Source organism: Nicotiana tabacum, chromosome 20 (assembly GCF_000715075.1).
Source record: "Nicotiana tabacum cultivar K326 chromosome 20, ASM71507v2, whole genome shotgun sequence".
Lineage (NCBI taxonomy): Eukaryota > Viridiplantae > Streptophyta > Magnoliopsida > Solanales > Solanaceae > Nicotiana > Nicotiana tabacum.
In genome coordinates this window covers 56,902,541-56,919,640 of record NC_134099.1, presented here as the reverse complement: position 1 = coordinate 56,919,640, position 17,100 = coordinate 56,902,541, and the positions used below count along the sequence as shown (strand labels likewise).

The 17,100-nt window shown below is 32.4% G+C and overlaps 2 protein-coding genes across 2 annotated transcripts; one reads left to right on the top strand and one right to left on the bottom strand.

The window, feature by feature from the left end:
* The first annotated feature begins 3,739 nt into the window (after positions 1-3,739).
* On the top strand, positions 3,740-8,183 carry LOC107778374 (DEAD-box ATP-dependent RNA helicase 52-like). The gene is made up of 6 exons (XM_016598622.2): positions 3,740-4,406; positions 4,535-4,618; positions 5,556-5,798; positions 6,090-6,257; positions 6,360-6,473; positions 7,261-8,183. The coding sequence occupies exons 1-6, from the start codon at positions 3,933-3,935 to the stop codon at positions 7,837-7,839; spliced, it is 1,662 nt and encodes a 553-aa protein (XP_016454108.1). The 5' UTR covers positions 3,740-3,932; the 3' UTR covers positions 7,840-8,183.
* A 3,887-nt stretch (positions 8,184-12,070) lies between these two features.
* On the bottom strand, positions 12,071-13,964 carry NTTCTP (translationally-controlled tumor protein). Its single transcript, NM_001329593.1, has 3 exons — positions 13,829-13,964; positions 12,843-12,916; positions 12,071-12,718 (listed from the first exon to the last, which is right to left on the bottom strand). The coding sequence occupies exons 1-3, from the start codon at positions 13,854-13,856 to the stop codon at positions 12,314-12,316; spliced, it is 507 nt and encodes a 168-aa protein (NP_001316522.1). The 5' UTR covers positions 13,857-13,964; the 3' UTR covers positions 12,071-12,313.
* Positions 13,965-17,100: the final 3,136 nt, after the last annotated feature.

Below are 17,100 nucleotides of genomic sequence, written 5' to 3'. Positions count from 1 at the left end.
GATTCATTTAGAATTTATTGATATCGTTAAGTAAATTGTGGCTAGATATAAGTGAATTGGTGGTGGAAACAAGAGGTAAAGAGATAGTTGAGGCTTGAATTGTGTTTGCGGCATTGAGGTAAGTGTTTGGTCTAACCTTAGCTTGAGGGATTAGGAGTTGTGCCTTATTTGCTATGTGTTAATTATTGAGTACGACGTATAGGTGTGGTGACGAGTATCTATACGCCGGTGTCAAGCATGCCCGTGATTCTTATACTATGATTGATTTGACTCCGTTTCGTATTGTTCATGCTTTATATGATGATTTCTATTGTTGAACAAGGCTTGTGGAAGTATTATTGATAATTGAACATTGTAGAGCGTTGTCTCAAGTTGAGAATGAGTTGTGAAGTAATTGTGAAAAAGAGAAGAGGTTTATGATATTGTCTTCCTTGCCGGGATGTTATTGCTTTTGATATTATCTCCCTTGCTGGGATGTTATTATTCATGATATTGTTTCCCTTGCCGGGATATTGTTATTATGCTATTGCTCCCTTGCCGGGATTTTATTGTGATATTATTGATTCCCTTGCCCAAATTGCTTTGTGATTATTGCTTGGGTGAGGAAGAGTGTAAAGCATGAAGGGTGATGTCGTACATGATTTTGAGAGTGTTAATGCACGAAGGGTGATGCCGTGCCGATATTGTAAGGTAAAGGCACGAAGGGTGATGTCGAGCCGCACGATGTACAATGTCGTGCCGTGATATGAGTGATAATGGACGAAGGATAATTTCCTGCCATGATTATGTGAGGTAAAAGCACGAAGGGTGATGCCGTGCCGATTATATTGATTCTTATGGTGAGGACGAGAGTAAAAGCACGAAGGGTGAAGCCATGCACTTGTCATTGATTTACTTATTCTTGCTTACCATTGCATTTTCGTGTTCCTTTCACATCTTTACTGAGATTTTGTTTGTACATGATGTTCCCCGCAGCATGTTTCTCCTTCCCATCTTTAACTGCTAGTTTCTGTCACTATTACTTGTTGTATATGATATAACTGCACAGGTTTATTTGGTAATCTTGTCCTAGACTCGTCACTACTTCGTCGAGGTTAGGCTAGGCACTTACCAACACATGGAGTCGGTTGTGCTGATACTACACTCTGCACTGTGCGCAGATCCCGGTGCTGCAGGTTTTGGACCACAGTGAGGTTGCTGCCTTCAGTCCATCAGACGAACCGAGGTAGTCCTGCAGGCGTCCGCAGTCCTTGGCGTCCCCTTCCTATCTAGTTTTTCTTCTGTTCTTTACTATTTCAGAGACAGACATGTATCTATTTTGTTCGGACCCTATTTGTAGTATTCTTAGATAGTCTGTGAGATTGTGACACCAGTTCTAAGTAGCTTATGTTTATGGATTTGTATCAGTATTATTCTAAATTGTTACACTTCATTCTTCCGTTTTATTATTTCTGTTGTTTATAAAATGTTAACTCACAATTGTTAAGGGTTTAAAAATGAAAAGGGTTAAATAATTGGAATAAATGGCTTGCCTAGATTTTACTAATAAGCCTCATCACGACTTTCGAGCGTGGAAAATTCGGGTCGTGACAAAAGTCTATATTTTAGAGAGATTTTAGGGTTTGTTACTTTGTGGCTAAGTCAATTTTTCCTATAAATAGAGGGGTTCTATTTCATTGTAATTCATCCCAATCAATAAGAATTCTTTCTCTACTTTTTTTTTCTGCAATACTCTTCTTCTTCTTTTATTATTTTATAACAACTTGTTAGATTAGTTAGTATTGATAGGTTATTTTTTGGGAGAAGGAAGCTTATCCCCTGCCGGAAAAAATAATAGAAGCAGAAAGTTTGGAGAGAAACCAAAGTATGACTATATTATTAATAATCAAGATTAGTTTCGAAATTGGTCAAATTTCAATCATCTTGTTTAATCCCTTTTTTATTTTCACTAGTTTTTTATTTGACAAATATACTATGTTAATTAATATAGTATATTAATTAAAGCTATGTGTGGACTTTATGAACATATAAAAAGCTATTTAAATTTAATTTATATGTTGAGAGACTCATATAGCATATAATAGGAATAAATGTGAGATTTCGAGTGTTATTGTTCAAAAGAATATAGTAATATATTAATTAAAGTATGTTGGCAAACAATAAGTAAATTTAAAAAATGAACCTTCGAATTGGCATGACCTTTTAATTACTTTAAATAAACTAAATAATTTTAAATATTTTATAAATTTTAAGTTTTTTTGGTTTTTGTAGATGATATTTGTGCATCGTAGATGAATGTATAATAGGAATCATTCTAATCGTATGGGATTAAGGGATGAATTTAAAGAAGGGGTTGCTGGATTTATTGCTAAGGCAAGGACACTCGATGATTTTCGTATTGCAAGGATGATTATGCGCTCTTGTGTAAAATGCAGGTGTGTTAAGTTATTGGGAGAAGATGTTGCTACGTTAGCATTAGGTATATTAAATAGGAGAGAAAAAAAGTAATAAATAGGATCTGATCCCTACTCCTCTAGGTAAATAACTCATCATTCAACCAAGTTCATGAGTTCAAATGGATAAACATAAAATACCTAATTTGACGAAGAAACCATGAGTTCACGTGCTCATATACTTGCCTAAAATCCGCCCCTGCCTCCTTTATCCAAATTTAGGATCGGCAGAGTAGCAAACTTACACAAATGGAATTAAACACAACAATACGATCTGTTTTATTTTTTTAATATTGGAAATAATGCCTTCTAATAAAAGTACTTTATTAACTAACATGAATTGAATATTAAGCAAAGTGAGTAAGTTTTTGTCAATAAGAATCATTGTTAGCCTACTCATTCTAACCTTGACAAGTAGGTTTACTCCGGTGCGGAACCACGTATATCAAAAATGGTTCAAATGATCCCGTTTCATCGATAAAATATATTGTGTATACATGCATTTATTATCTAATACAAATTATTTATATAACAATGAATCCACTTGACACAACACACGCGTTGTGGTCAAGCGGATTCAAAGGCTCTTGATGGTTTAGTAATCGACTCCGCATAACAACACTTTAGCTTTTTGGCTTTTGAGTATTAATATTTTTGTTTGTATGGCCGCATTACCCTAATTAAGTTCAATTCAGAGTTATTTGTATTAATTTAGTTTAGTTAATACTCTTTCTTTTGATTTTTTTTTGTTGGTAAATAACAACATTGTTTCTACAAATGAGAAAAATATTTAAATAATTTTATATGCTTTAGAGCTTAATATACTTTTAAATTTGTTAGCAAATAGCTAAATTTGTTAGAGCAAAATTAGTTCAAGTAAGTAAGTAATTTATTCTAAAATTAAAATTTTAAATAGAATTTGTAGTACTTTTATTAAAAAAACTTGCTCAACAGGTAAAGCTAAAAACGTCAACTTAAAAATAATGACTTCATTTGTTGTAATGAATAAAAAAGAAAAAATATAGTGGAGCAAATCTCGCTTGTTATATCTGATATCGTTCTTATTATTGGTGTCGTGTTTAATGAAGCCGCTTGGGTCCGTTACTCTACGTAGTGGTGAATTACTCGGAGATACTCCAGAATTAACATAAATTTTATCCTATCGTCATCAGTAAAAATCAGTTTTTATATCAGGAAAGATACGTTGGTCTCTAATGTTGATGTGCATTGTACGCGCTTGAAGGGTGAAGAAATTACCAAAATGGTATACACTGCCCCTCTGTTTCCCAGTCTTCCACTCCCTCTCTCTCTTATATTGGAAATCACACCTAATTGGTTCTCTTCTCCTCCAATCATCACGCGCGCGCACAATGATCCCCAAAAGAGATACATAATACTATAACAGTAATGGTCTATCAAAACCTTTAAACCTTAGCTTTCTTTCTCACCAGCTTTTGTCCTTTAGGGTTGTTTTCCAAAATGAGTATGCCATGGAATGGTTCTTATACCGAGCCAACTTGCTCCAGTCGTTCTACTCGACCCACTTACCTCCCTCCTCACCTGCGGAACCCATCCCTTCCTCCACGTTCAAATGTTGAACAACTGAACATAAATGCATATGATGATGTTCCAGTGGAGGTTAGTGGGGCTGATATTCCGGAGCCACTGTCGTCTTTTTCGGAAATTGGTGACTTGTATGATAACATAAGAAGGTGCAAGTATGTGAAGCCAACGCCGATTCAGCGATACGCAATACCAGTCGGAATGGCGGGGAGAGACATTATGGCTTGTGCTCAGACTGGTTCAGGGAAAACGGCTGCGTTTTGCTTTCCCATTATCAGTTGGATTTTGAAGGACAAAAGGACTACTACTAGTATTAGTACTAGGGGAAGGGGAGGTTGCGCTTTTCCTCTTGCTCTCATACTCTCTCCTACTAGAGAGTTGTCTTGTCAGGTTCCCTCCCTCTTTCATGCTCCATTCTCTTTTTCATTTATACAAGGGCAAGTGTGACTTTTATGGCTACTTTTAACTCTTACTATGTTCTTTTTTCATAATTATTTTTATGGGTATATTTTGTGTAGATACATGAAGAGGTGAAGAAGTTCTCTTACTTGACAGGATTGAAGGTTGTGGTTGTATATGGAGGAGCACCCATAACACCTCAGGTTTTTTTTTTTTTTTTGTTGCTTTGCCTTACTGTTTGTTGTTTTTCTGTTTCCCCCTTTTTGGGTGTAATTTGTGTCTTCAGTTGTTGCTAGAGTCGAGATCATAGAAAATGGTATGGTGGTCTGGAGAATATGTTTGTACCCTAATGCATAGCTAAAAACTTGTTGCAATGCTGTAGTCAAGATCTCCATCAGTTGTGTTAAAATGATTATAAAAGGCTGTGTGCTTGTCTGGTGGCAGGCATGAGTTGCTGCCTGCATCCTCCTTTGGCTGAGTAATTGCTCTTTATGATCCCCTTGTCTCCTTTCGTATAACACTATTGATTTCATGAGCTGCACAATCTTTTCTTTCACAACAATTTTTTCATACAATTTTTAAATATTTGTAATCATAAAAAAGGTGTAGGTGATAGTTTCTAATTATGTTAAGAAAATAAATCAACTAATGTTGGAATTGAGATGGAGGTTTGTCCCTTATCATTCATTCTTTTTGAGATGGATGGAGTAATATTTTCTCTTGTTCCTCTTATTTTCGTCTTACTGCTTGCTAGGGGAGAGTATCTTATTTAGTTTCTATGCAAATTAATTTGATTATGTCACCCTGTATTTTCTAGACGCCTTCATGTTTACTCACCATCCTAAAAAAATAATAGGATATTTTGTTTGCATCTTTGGCTTTTAGTATGGACCAGTTTTACAATGGTATGCTCATTGAACCTCACCTTAATTCTTTCACCATTTCCTGCAATCTTTGCTTCAACTGGCTATGCTTTATTTCCTGGATGCATTCTTTCTTACTTAGTATCCTTAAGTACTTAACAAAAGAAGGTTTAGCATATTTCATTCTTTATCATCTAGGCTAAAGCATGCACGATCAGTTTAAAGCCCTATGTTCTTTGCATCTCAGTCCTTGATTCTAATAACTTTGCTTCTGCAGTTACGCAATCTGGAAAAGGGTGTAGACATTTTAGTTGCCACACCTGGGCGCTTGGTGGACATGATAGAGAAATCCAGAGTTTCCTTACAAGCAGTGAAATATTTGGCCTTAGATGAAGCTGATCGGATGCTTGATATGGGCTTTGAGCCCCAAGTTCGCAAGATTGTTCAGAAAATGAAGATGCCCCCACCTGGTAGAAGGCAGACAATGCTTTTTAGTGCAACATTTCCAACTGAGATACAGGTTAGCTCATTGCCTAGTTAAACTGTTGTTACATATTTACTGAGTGGTGCCTGCATGATTGCATGTGGTGTTTTTTCCCCAGACAAATCTATTTAGTTTCTTTTAGATATTTGTTACATCACTGTCATCAATGAGCCAATCATCAAATATTATGATATGATGGTTTTGTTGGCAAAGTTGTGTGATGATCTTGAATGGTTTGAGTTTGTTACTCTTCTTTACAAGCTAAAGCACTTGGCTCAGGTAATAACTAATATGTGACTGTTGCACCTTTCAATTTTACTCATACAGAGGCTTGCATCGGATTTTCTTTCAAACTACATCTTCTTGGCTGCTGGAAAAGTTGGGTCCAGCACTGATCTAATAGTTCAAAAAGTTGAGTTTGTTCCTGATACGGACAAGAAGGATCATTTACTAAATCTTCTTCATGCTCAACATTCAAATCAAATAGTTGCGAAGGTGAGAAGTCGTATATGTTTAGGGTATTGATTGTATTAAGATTAAGCTGCTTCTGAACATGACCATAAGCAAAATGATCAAATCTCTATATCATTGTTGCAGCTGGCTTTGACTCTAATATTTGTGGAGACCAAAAGAGGAGCAGATACATTAGAACGTTGGTTGGTCAGGAGTGGTATCCCGTCTATTGCCATTCATGGTGATAAAATGCAGTTTGTTAGTCTCTCTTCCTTCTCTCCGCTTTCAACAAATGCTTGCTCATGCACTTCAATAGTATGAGTCTGCTCAAGCCCATGCTCATTCTGCCTACTGCATGTATTTTAAAGTTTTAAGTCTTGTTATGCCCCTACTCGTTTTATCTATTGCTGATTTAGAGGGTGTTTGGATTGGCTTTTAAGCTGGTCAAATCAGCTTTTAAGCTCTTTTTAGCTTTTTTCAGTGTTTGTCAAAGTCAAAAAGTACTTAAAATAAGTTTAAAACTGCTTAAAATAAGCCAAAAGCAATAAGTTGGGCAATCCCAACTTACTGCTTTTTGGCTTAAAAGCTATTTTTGCTTAAAAGCTACTTTTTTTAAGTCAATCCAAACGGGCTCTTACTCCAACTTTTTAGTAACTCTGTTTGCTAATTGACTACTACTTATGGTGTCAATGTTGATAAACCTGGATGGTTCATACTTTTGCTGCATTATGTTGTCATAATTTAAGATTCTATTCTCAGATGTAGGATCTGTAGTTATATGCGTGTTCATCTGTGATATCTAAACATGTTACACTGCAGTATGATGATTCAGGTTCACGTAAAGTTGGTTAAGCTGATCTAAATAAGATAATTTCATGTTTTTTTTATAGAAAAAATGGGGATTGTGAATAAAAGATATGCTAATAGGCAAATTTCTACTTAATTATACAATCTTGGTTCTGTTACTTGGTAACTTGTGCATTAAACTGATTACGTCTGTTGATGGTATGAAAATTTTTAATGCTCTTCTCACATGATGTTGAAGGAGAGAGAACGAGCACTAAAATCATTTAAAAGTGGACAAACTCCAGTTTTAGTTGCAACTGATGTAGCTGCTCGCGGTCTGGATGTTCCAAATGTTGCTCATGTCATAAATTTTGACTTGCCAAGGAACATAGATGACTATGTACACAGAATTGGACGAACAGGTCGTGCTGGTAAATCTGGACTGGCAACTGCATTTTTCAATGACAAGAATGTACCTTTGGCAAAGGATCTTGTTGAATTGATGCAGGGGGCAAATCAAGAAATTCCTAATTGGCTGAGTGAATATGCTGAAACATGTTACAGCAGTGATGGTGCTAGAACAAGTCGCTATGTTGGAAGTAAGTTCGGGGGCTATGATTACAGGAGTGCTTCCTTCCATAGTGGTAATGGAAACTACTCTAGCCAGTTTGTTGATACAGAAGATGCTACTAATTATGCTGTGTCCGCTAGTGCTTTCACCTACGGTGCTCCTTATGCTGCGGGTTGTTATGGTCCTTCTGAAATGGACTCCTTTCCTGCTGCTTCATACACTTACAGTTTTGATAATGCGCCTGTTGCTGCTAGTGGATGGGATTGAAAATTCAGGTTGTATAGCCCCGCAAAAATTGTGACAGTTTGGTAGTAAGCATTTGCTAGTTGACTACTAATTAAAGCTTTTGCTAGTTGACAACTAATTGAAGGACAGTGTAGATGTTCATGATGACTTCAGATTCAGAGGCAGAATGGTGATACATATACTGTCTCGAATTGATCTGTCTGACTTATATTTTTGGGATCATCTAATGCTTTTGGCTGCATGGATATATTTAGGTCCTTTGCTGGATGAACTATGTTATGTATTTCAAACGATATTCCTGTTATATCCGGTTCTGTCATGGGCCATAATTTCTTAGCTGCTTGTAAAGCTGTTGTCCAATGTTATATCTGGTTATGTCATGTCCATATATATATATCTATTCTATACTATATTAAAAGCACGAAGGCCCTTAGCGTAATATCGTTTGACTTTTTTACCCTTTTAAAATAGAATTCATATTGGATAAAATAGTCATTTGATTATTTACCTAATATATTTAGGATCTTATAATCACCTAAAATTTTGTATATTAAATTCTTCCTTATTTAAAATACTACTATATAAGAAGTCCAAATATTTAGGACTTTAAAGCAATTACAATTATAACTAATACAAATCTTTCCAAACATGAGCTGTCGACATAAAAATGTAAAGTTTACATGGAAATTTTACCTCATTAATATAGTGGTAAAACTAGAGCATTTTTTGAGCTATATTTTAAAATTCAAGTTTATTTACATTCAACTAGATAATATGTGTGATTGATATTATTTGTCGAGAATTTAAATGATTGATTCATGGGTAAAATACTAGCACTTCGGCCCAAATTAGAATATATTGAACTATCTGATAAGTCTATTCATTCATATATTGACATTTATTTTACAAATTGAAACTAGATAAAAAGGGAAAAATCAGATTTATATAATTATAAAACCAAACAAAAAGCACAATTAAGTTAGATTAAATAAAATACCACAAAAATTATATAGTGTTGGATTTAGTCTCAAAATTCTTTTGAATCGCAATACCTTGCAAATTACGAATACCAATTTCAAGCTACTTTAAGAAATATAATAAAAAACTAATGTAACATATACATCTTTTACGGAAATTTATTTAATATTTCAACTAAATCTTGCGCATTAGATCCTTTCCTTATTATAATCATGTGATATAGTAATTTTATAAAAGAAAATTAATACCAAAAATAAAAAAAATTCAAAGAGAATAATTAAAAACATAACTATTACTTGTTTTAAGTTTGAATTATTCGTTGTATAAAATTATAATCAATTAATTTTATATAATTTAATTATCTTTAAATAAAAAATGAAAGTGAAAAAAAGTAATTAGTAGGAAGCTATAACTAAATTAGATAGTGTTTTTTGCTAATAAATTAGATAGTGTCAATCGGCTATCCTTCGCTTTTTTTATTCTTAATTACAGATATATAATCGATAATAAAATTAAATCAATTAGTTCATATAATTTAATTATCTTAGTAAAAAAATAAAGAATAGAGAAAAATATTTGTGAAATTTATGTTTAATTATCTAGGTATAAAATAGTGTGTCATTAGCCTTTAATCAAAGATTCATACTATAGAATTTATGTACCAAAATATAAAACTTTATAATAAATTATATAATTAGATATAAATTATTTTAATATTTACAATTATTATTATACTCTTTAATCAACATCCAATTCTAAAAATACTTTCTAAATGACACTTAACAATGCACGTTAGGTATACAAAATTTAATAATATTTATATAATTTTTTTTAAAGTTATAAATTTCTTAATATGTAGTACACGGGCAAAGCGCATAGGAATAAATTCTTTTAATCTTTTATATTGTTTTTAATGTGCCATTTATTTCAAAATTATTATAAATTTTCTATTGGCATGGTGATATAATTTATGATGCACGCTTTAATTATTGATTTAAACTTCATTCTACTTAGTATTTTGCATGTTCATATGTAACTTTATTCATATATCTGATATTTTCTTATATTGTTCTCATGCCAATTTTGATTGTATAATTTTTTTTGAGACGAGAATAAGCAGAAGAATCAAAAGAAGGGAATAAAATAGGATTGAAATGGTGATAATAATCCTAAATTTTTTTAGATGACTAGATTCATTTATCTTATTCAAAAACTGTAATTCTCCAAAAAAAAATTCTAAACATTTATCCTTTGAAATTACAACAATTGAAAATATAATACAAGGTTAGTATATATGGAAATCACAAATATATCAATGCTAAACTGATAAGAAAAAAAATACAAAATCGTGATGAAGCATATGTAGTTAAACACATTATTCTTGCACATATATTTACTTGACGCGAGGCACACGTGCAACGCACGTACACTAAACTAGTCTATAACATAAGATAATAGATACGTTTCTTCATATACTGAAAGTTATGTTGCGCGGACTCTCCAAAATGTAGCCACACCCGTGTCGGATCCTTCAAAACTACATTACTTTTGGAGGATCCGACACATATCCGACCATATTTTTGAAAAGTCCGAGCAACATAGCTTTTGATGGCAAATTGAAAGAAAGTCCAAGAAGTCCTTCGAATTTATTCGCAGTAAAATTATACAAAAAGAGTGCCTCTTTTTTCTGAAGGAACCTCTTCATTTTGCAGAAAATTTTGCTTAAAAAGTTGCAAGATTATTATGCTCTAATCCAGGCAACTTTTTCTGATAGCAAAAACTTGTTGCAGGGACCTAAGCAGTGAGTGGACAATAGCTCCAAACAAGCAGAAGTTGGTCACTTTTTTTTAAAACTGAGAAACAGCAGTTCAATGGCAAATTATAGAACATGAGAATTGATCTGCTTTAATTTATCATGAATACCTCAGATATTGCAGATTTCCTACTTCACGGAAATTCCAAAAATGTCTAGGAAACATTCAAGAATTAAATTATGAATCAAAAAGTTCTCCCACTTGCATATAAGAGGCAGATGGGGCAACAAAAAAAAATCTCAGTCCCAGCCTTTTGATCAACCTAAACATCAGTTTTACCTTCCCTATGCTGGAAAATAGTGACATTTAGCATGACGGGCGAGGTGCCACAACCTGCTAGACCATCACAACTCGTACAAGCCACGTGAAGTTTCAAATACAAACAACGACAACGCAGTAAAATTTCACTAATGGGGTCTGTGGAGGGTAGTGTGTACGCAGACCTTACCCTTACCCCGAAGGAGTAGAGAGGCTGTTTGGAAAGACCCTTAGCTCAAGAAAACAAAAAGACAAAAGGAGACAATATTAGTATCACCACAGAAATCATAGGAAAAATAGGAACAACATGAAATCCAGAAGAAAGATGCAAACCAAAAGCGTTAGCTAGCAAGTATGTCCTGCATTGAAAAGTGAAATAGTAAGACACAACATTGCCACTAGCTATCTTACACAAAAACCCTATTAGACTTGTCTCACAAAGGTACGAAGTAAAGCAAGACTCGTCTATCTGCTAACCTACAACCCTAATACTCGACCTCCACATCTTCCTATCAAGTGTCATATCCTCGGAAATCTGAAGTCTCGCCATATCCTGTCTTATCACTTCTCCCCAATATTTCTTAAGCTTCCTTCTACCTATTCGCGTGCCCTCCACAGTTAGCCGCTCACACCTCCTTACCGGAGCATTTGGGCTTTTCCGCTGAACATATGCCTGAACCATCTAAGCCTCATTTCTCGCATCTTGTCATCAATGGGGGCCACGTGCACCTTCTCCCGAATACCGTCATTCCTGATGTTATCCATTCCGCACATTTACTTTAACATCCTCATTTCTACTACTTTCACCTTTTTAAATGTGGCTACTATTTTTAATGCTTAGTGCCTGAGTTTAGTGTTTGTCTTCGTGAAAATTCGGATTTCTATTATTTACACTTAGACGAGGATGTTCAGGTGCTCAAGGTACGAAGGGAACTATCTTTTGCACCCAATTTGGAAGGAGAGTGTCTTCGGTACATTTGGAAATAAACCATCACACAAACCTGCTTTTGCACCCTCTTACCATTTGTAATAGTACCTAAGACTAAATAAGGAATAATATAATCGGAAACTTTACCAATTGACTGCAACCTCAAGTAAATGGAACTTGAGCCACAGCTAAAAGTCTTGGTTCATAATTTTACACTTCATACATATTATCGTTGAAATTCTTTTAGGACAAAAACAATTTCAAGACCTCGGAATAATGCAAAATTGCTAGTACATAACAACAAGAATGTCCAACAGTCACTAAAGCAACAAATCAAAAAGAAATTTGCTACCATCTTAGGTATATGTGTTGATTCTTCAATCAATCCATAGAAAGCACACAAATATAGAAGCTGCTATATAAGTTTGCAGTACAAAATTTAACTTCAGACAACTGATTTAATGGTTAAAAATACATCAAAACCGAGAACACATAACCGGTCAAGCACCTACTCTTTTTAACACTTGACCTCCTTGAGTCCATGTGCAAGGTACAAAAAGGTCGGATCAGTGGCGCCATCCTTGTAGTAGGCAAACACCATTCCAGTATCATCAGCCATGCTCTCACCAACAAAGAATTGAAGGTCACTGAGCTTTGACAAAAGGTACTTGGTTGCTCCTTGAATGTTGTTCTTAAAAACTTCTTCCTGCTCTGCGCCTAACTTGGGTGTAAGGCTCTTGATATATTTCTTCATGTAGGCAACAAACTGCTTCTTGTCAAAAGAAGGCTGCTCCTGAAGCCTGAAAGTGTCAACAATATCAACAACCTTGATGGCTTGATCATCAACACCTTCGTCTTCATCTGCACCTTCAGCAGATGGATTCGCCCCGATGTTCACATCAACAGCTCCCTGAACAACCCACTGAAATGCAAAAAAAGAAGAAAAAAAGACATCACAACCTTTCTTATACAATAGACAGTTTGTAAAAATATATACGTGTTAAGAGACAAAATGTGTGGTGGCAAATGAAGTTAAAAAATCCTACCTTCCCTTGTACTTCCCAAAGCACTCCATTCTCAAGTTCAGTGTAGGGAAATGAATCCGAAAGGAGCTCATCCCCTGCAATATTGGAGCATTTATTTAGCAACACTACATCCCACAATAAACAGGGGACACCAAAAAGGACTCAAAGAACAAATGTTAGAGATCTTCAATAAATCCAAAAATTATAAAAGAAGAAACTGTTCATAGTGAAGGGAACAGGGAAGAAATAGCTGCAGATCCATAGGAAAAACTGTCTCAAGCACCAAAAAAAATAAAATGACTGGTTGATGTCATAAAGAAATATCAGATTCATCTACAAAGGAGTACTACAATTCTACACGAGCAATTGGACTTTGAAGGCGCAAACACCATATAGGAGGATTAATTACTGTATCAGACCGAATTCACGGGGCAGTGGGTGACTTAAATTAAAACATGCATTACAACAGTTCTAAATGACACTCCCTCCATCCGTTTATAAAATGACAGTTTTTGAAAAGTTTGGTGTTATATATAATACATTATAATAATATAGAAAAACTAATCTAATAATGATTGAGTAAACTAATACGGCAGAGGCCATCATCACATCAACAATATCGAAGTTCCAAAATTGAATAGTTTAGCGAATTAAAATTATTATGTTAAACCTTAACACGTCGAGATAAATACAAAAATTGGATCGGGAGTATGACCTTCCTAACATAATACAAAAGCAGATCCTCTTCCAAGCCGCATTAATAAAAAAACACGGTTGCCGAAATATACAGAGCTAATCCAACTAGTCAGAAAAGAAGATCCATACAAGAACAGGACTTTTCACCAATAACTATTTGTAAGGAATCCAGCACATAGCAACAACGATCCAAAACGAACTACAGAATCATCACACAAGCAAGGATTTAAACAGCCCATGCTAAAAACATCGAGCAATTTACATCCCAAATAAAAAAAAATTTAAAAAAAAAAGGAAGGATAGAAAAGTACCGGAGAGAAGATCCTGATAAACCAACATTATCGTAGAAAATTTTTCTCTGTTTCTCCCTCTGAAGAACTTGCTCAACAAAAACGCACAAGAGGAGGAGAAAACAGAGAGGCCAAAGAGGGTTCCCAAAGTGGCTGCGTCGTGATTTTTTATAGTGGAGCGCCTTTACGGGGTTAGGGTAAACCAAGTTGGTTTCCGAAATGACAATTATAGTCCTCTCGGGATTGGGGAATTGCGTTGTCGCCCTTTTGTTGGGCCCCACCAACTTGTGTGTTTGTGTGTGTGTTTTTTTTTTTTTAAGGATATGTGGAAAGATATGGGTAATTACTTGGTTATGTATTACATGATCTGATAATTATACAATACCTTAATTTTAAGGTAACTAGTAATGCGCGGAAACTAATCATGTCAAATATTATTTAAGTTATTTGAATTGTAGGTAAACAATCTTAAAATTTACACTTTTTCAGTAAATATAGATAATCATTGGATATTAACTACATGAAAAAAATTAACCATTTTTTTTATTTTTCTTTTTGGATACTATTCTTGCCGATGTCATTGGATCCTAAAAATAGTGAGAAGCAAAATAATAACTCATATTTATGGCAAAACAATCAAATGTTGAGACACTGAATGACTCTTTGGATAAGATTTAACTCTTTTACTACTACTTGAACTCTTATTTGGTGTGTTGATATCTCTTAAAAAATATTTCTTTCTTAAAATTTCAGTTTCTAAAATATTATTTTTCAATAATAATTATATTTATAATAATGTAATTGAAAATATTATTCTTAATTCAAAATTCATTTTAGTTGTCTATCTAAAAATATAAAAAATTCTTTAGCTAGTGAATTTTTTACTCCATTTTAATATTTGACATTAACCATGTTAAATATCTGAGTTATTTTAATTATATGTAAATAACCTTAACATTTAAACCTTCTAAATAATTATAGATAAACGTCATATATTAATTAAGAAACACTACATGAAAAAAAACTAACATTTTCTCAAATCTCGTAGTGATAATTTTATTTTTGCATTATTCTCATAAGTGTCATTGGAACCTAAAAATAGCCATAAAGTGAAATAATAACTCATATTTATGGCAAAGCACAAAGGTTGACACGATATAAACGATTCTTTGATTACGACGTGACTCTTATACTAAGACTTGAACTCTTATTTGGTATGATTTTATCTTTTAAAAATATTTCTATTTTGAATTTCAATTTCTAAAACTTTATATATATTATTATAATAATTGTCTTTATAATGATGCAAGTGACGATATTATCCCTAATTTAAAATTCACTTTAATCGGCTATCTAAAAATATAAATGATTCTTTATCCGGATTTATTTCAGTATGACTCCACTTTAAGTTTATGAATATCTCTAGCCCCAGAATTTGAATTTTAAATACCCTATATATACAAAATTTTGTTCTTTGAATTATTAAATGTTAAATTAGTTGATTATTATTATAAAATATTATATTGTCTTAAAATTGTCAAATAGTTTATTTTTCGACACCATACTTGGCTTAACCTCAATGCAAACTACTCAAGTTGCATTCCAATTCAAATTCGAATATCATATCAATTTGTTAGTAATAGTGATTTTTTAAAAATGACACATAACATAAATTAAAAAAAATATTCGAAGATATACTTATCTTATAATCTATGTATTTGAGTTGAAAAAAATATATTTGAAATCGATGAGATTAACTTTCAAATTTTTTATACTCAACAAAGATGAAACACAAGAAGAAATTTGTTGTCATCTTTTATTTCTTGTTTTTAGATCTTTATAATATTTTTTAAATATTTATTTTCTTTTATCTTATTTTTTATGTCATTATTTCTTTTGTTACAAAAAATTAATTTATTTCACTATAAAAGGATGAGTTTTAATAAAAAATATCTATATATGAACTTTAATTATAAATTTATTCTTTGGTTGAAATTATTTCATATTTTTCTTTTGGCTTTATCTATTCAGCCTACATAAGTGCTCACCCAACCATTTAAATTAAAAAATTGAATGATGTGTAATTTATATATAATTAATATATAATATGTGTATAATCGTGTCTTGTCGATATATCATCTATTTATATTAGCTATAAAAAGTAAACAATAAATATGGCCGGATATTATGTAAATATTCCATAAGATTTCGATTTTTTTAGTTTATCCATGATATAGCTTCTATTATAATAATTTTAAAACTTTCTACTAATATTCAAAAATATCTTCATCTTTTTATTATATTTGAATTAAAAAAAGTAAAGAGTTTTTTCAAAATAATTTATTTACATTTTAAAAAAAATATTTCACGTCATACCAATTATATATATATATACTCTTTGTAACACTTAAAAGTTGCTATAGAAACTATCAAATTAGAAACCAATTTATCTCTTGTTGAGTTTGAAAAAAAAACTTTCACATAATCTAATGATTCAAAACTAATTATTCTTCAACGAAAAAAATATTATACCTTGCAATATTGGCCTGACTATAGCTAAATGAAGGGGTTTCAACTTATACCCTTCAATTCCTTGAATGTGCTAAATTCAAATTAATAATAGCAATTGTATAGCCAAAGTTTTGTTATTTATTTGATGTCCATTTATGCAAATTGACTCTTCAAACAAATATTCTTCAAGAAGAAAGAAATAATTTTTTTTAATATTGACTGATTTTATGATGTTTCTTTCCCCAGCATGTATGTTTACTTTATTATATATGTAAGTAGACTTTTATTTGGTTTTGTAAACTCTTTTTTGTTATTTAGATAAACATAGACGTGTACCCTATATATTACATTTATTTTAAAAGAATTTCGTTTTATTCAAATCTAGCTACAGTGTTTCAAAGAACTATACTTATAGGATTTTAAATGTGAAAGAGTTTTATAGTTATATGGAGTAGTTTTTTTTTTCTAGAGGCGAAGTAGTATTTAAATAATTAGAAAAAATTAACAAAAATTCCTAATATGATTGCATATGATCATTAACCGAATTAAGTATGATAACATGATAAAAAAAGATAAATTTATTTTTAATTTAAATTCGAATTTTAGAACTTTATCTATAAATTCAAAATTATCTTTTAATTCAAATTCCGTGATATATATACATACATATATATATATATATATATATATATATATATATATATATATATATATATATTTGTGTGTGTCTAACATAGTCAAATATAGAATAAAGTTACCATATACTATTGGCATTTATTAGC

Coding starts and splice junctions, on each gene's coding strand:
- NTTCTP (NM_001329593.1), bottom strand. CDS start 13,856: ATGTTGGTTTATCAGGATCTTCTCTCCG. Junction 12,917..13,828: donor TTATCAGGATCTTCTCTCCG/GTACTTTTCTAT, acceptor CCAATATTGCAG/GGGATGAGCTCCTTTCGGAT. Junction 12,719..12,842: donor TTTGGGAAGTACAAGGGAAG/GTAGGATTTTTT, acceptor TTTGCATTTCAG/TGGGTTGTTCAGGGAGCTGT.
- LOC107778374 (XM_016598622.2), top strand. CDS start 3,933: ATGAGTATGCCATGGAATGGTTCTTATACCGAGCCAACTTGCTCCAGT. Junction 4,619..5,555: donor GAGCACCCATAACACCTCAG/GTTTTTTTTTTT, acceptor TTGCTTCTGCAG/TTACGCAATCTGGAAAAGGG. Junction 6,474..7,260: donor ATGGTGATAAAATGCAGTTT/GTTAGTCTCTCT, acceptor ATGATGTTGAAG/GAGAGAGAACGAGCACTAAA.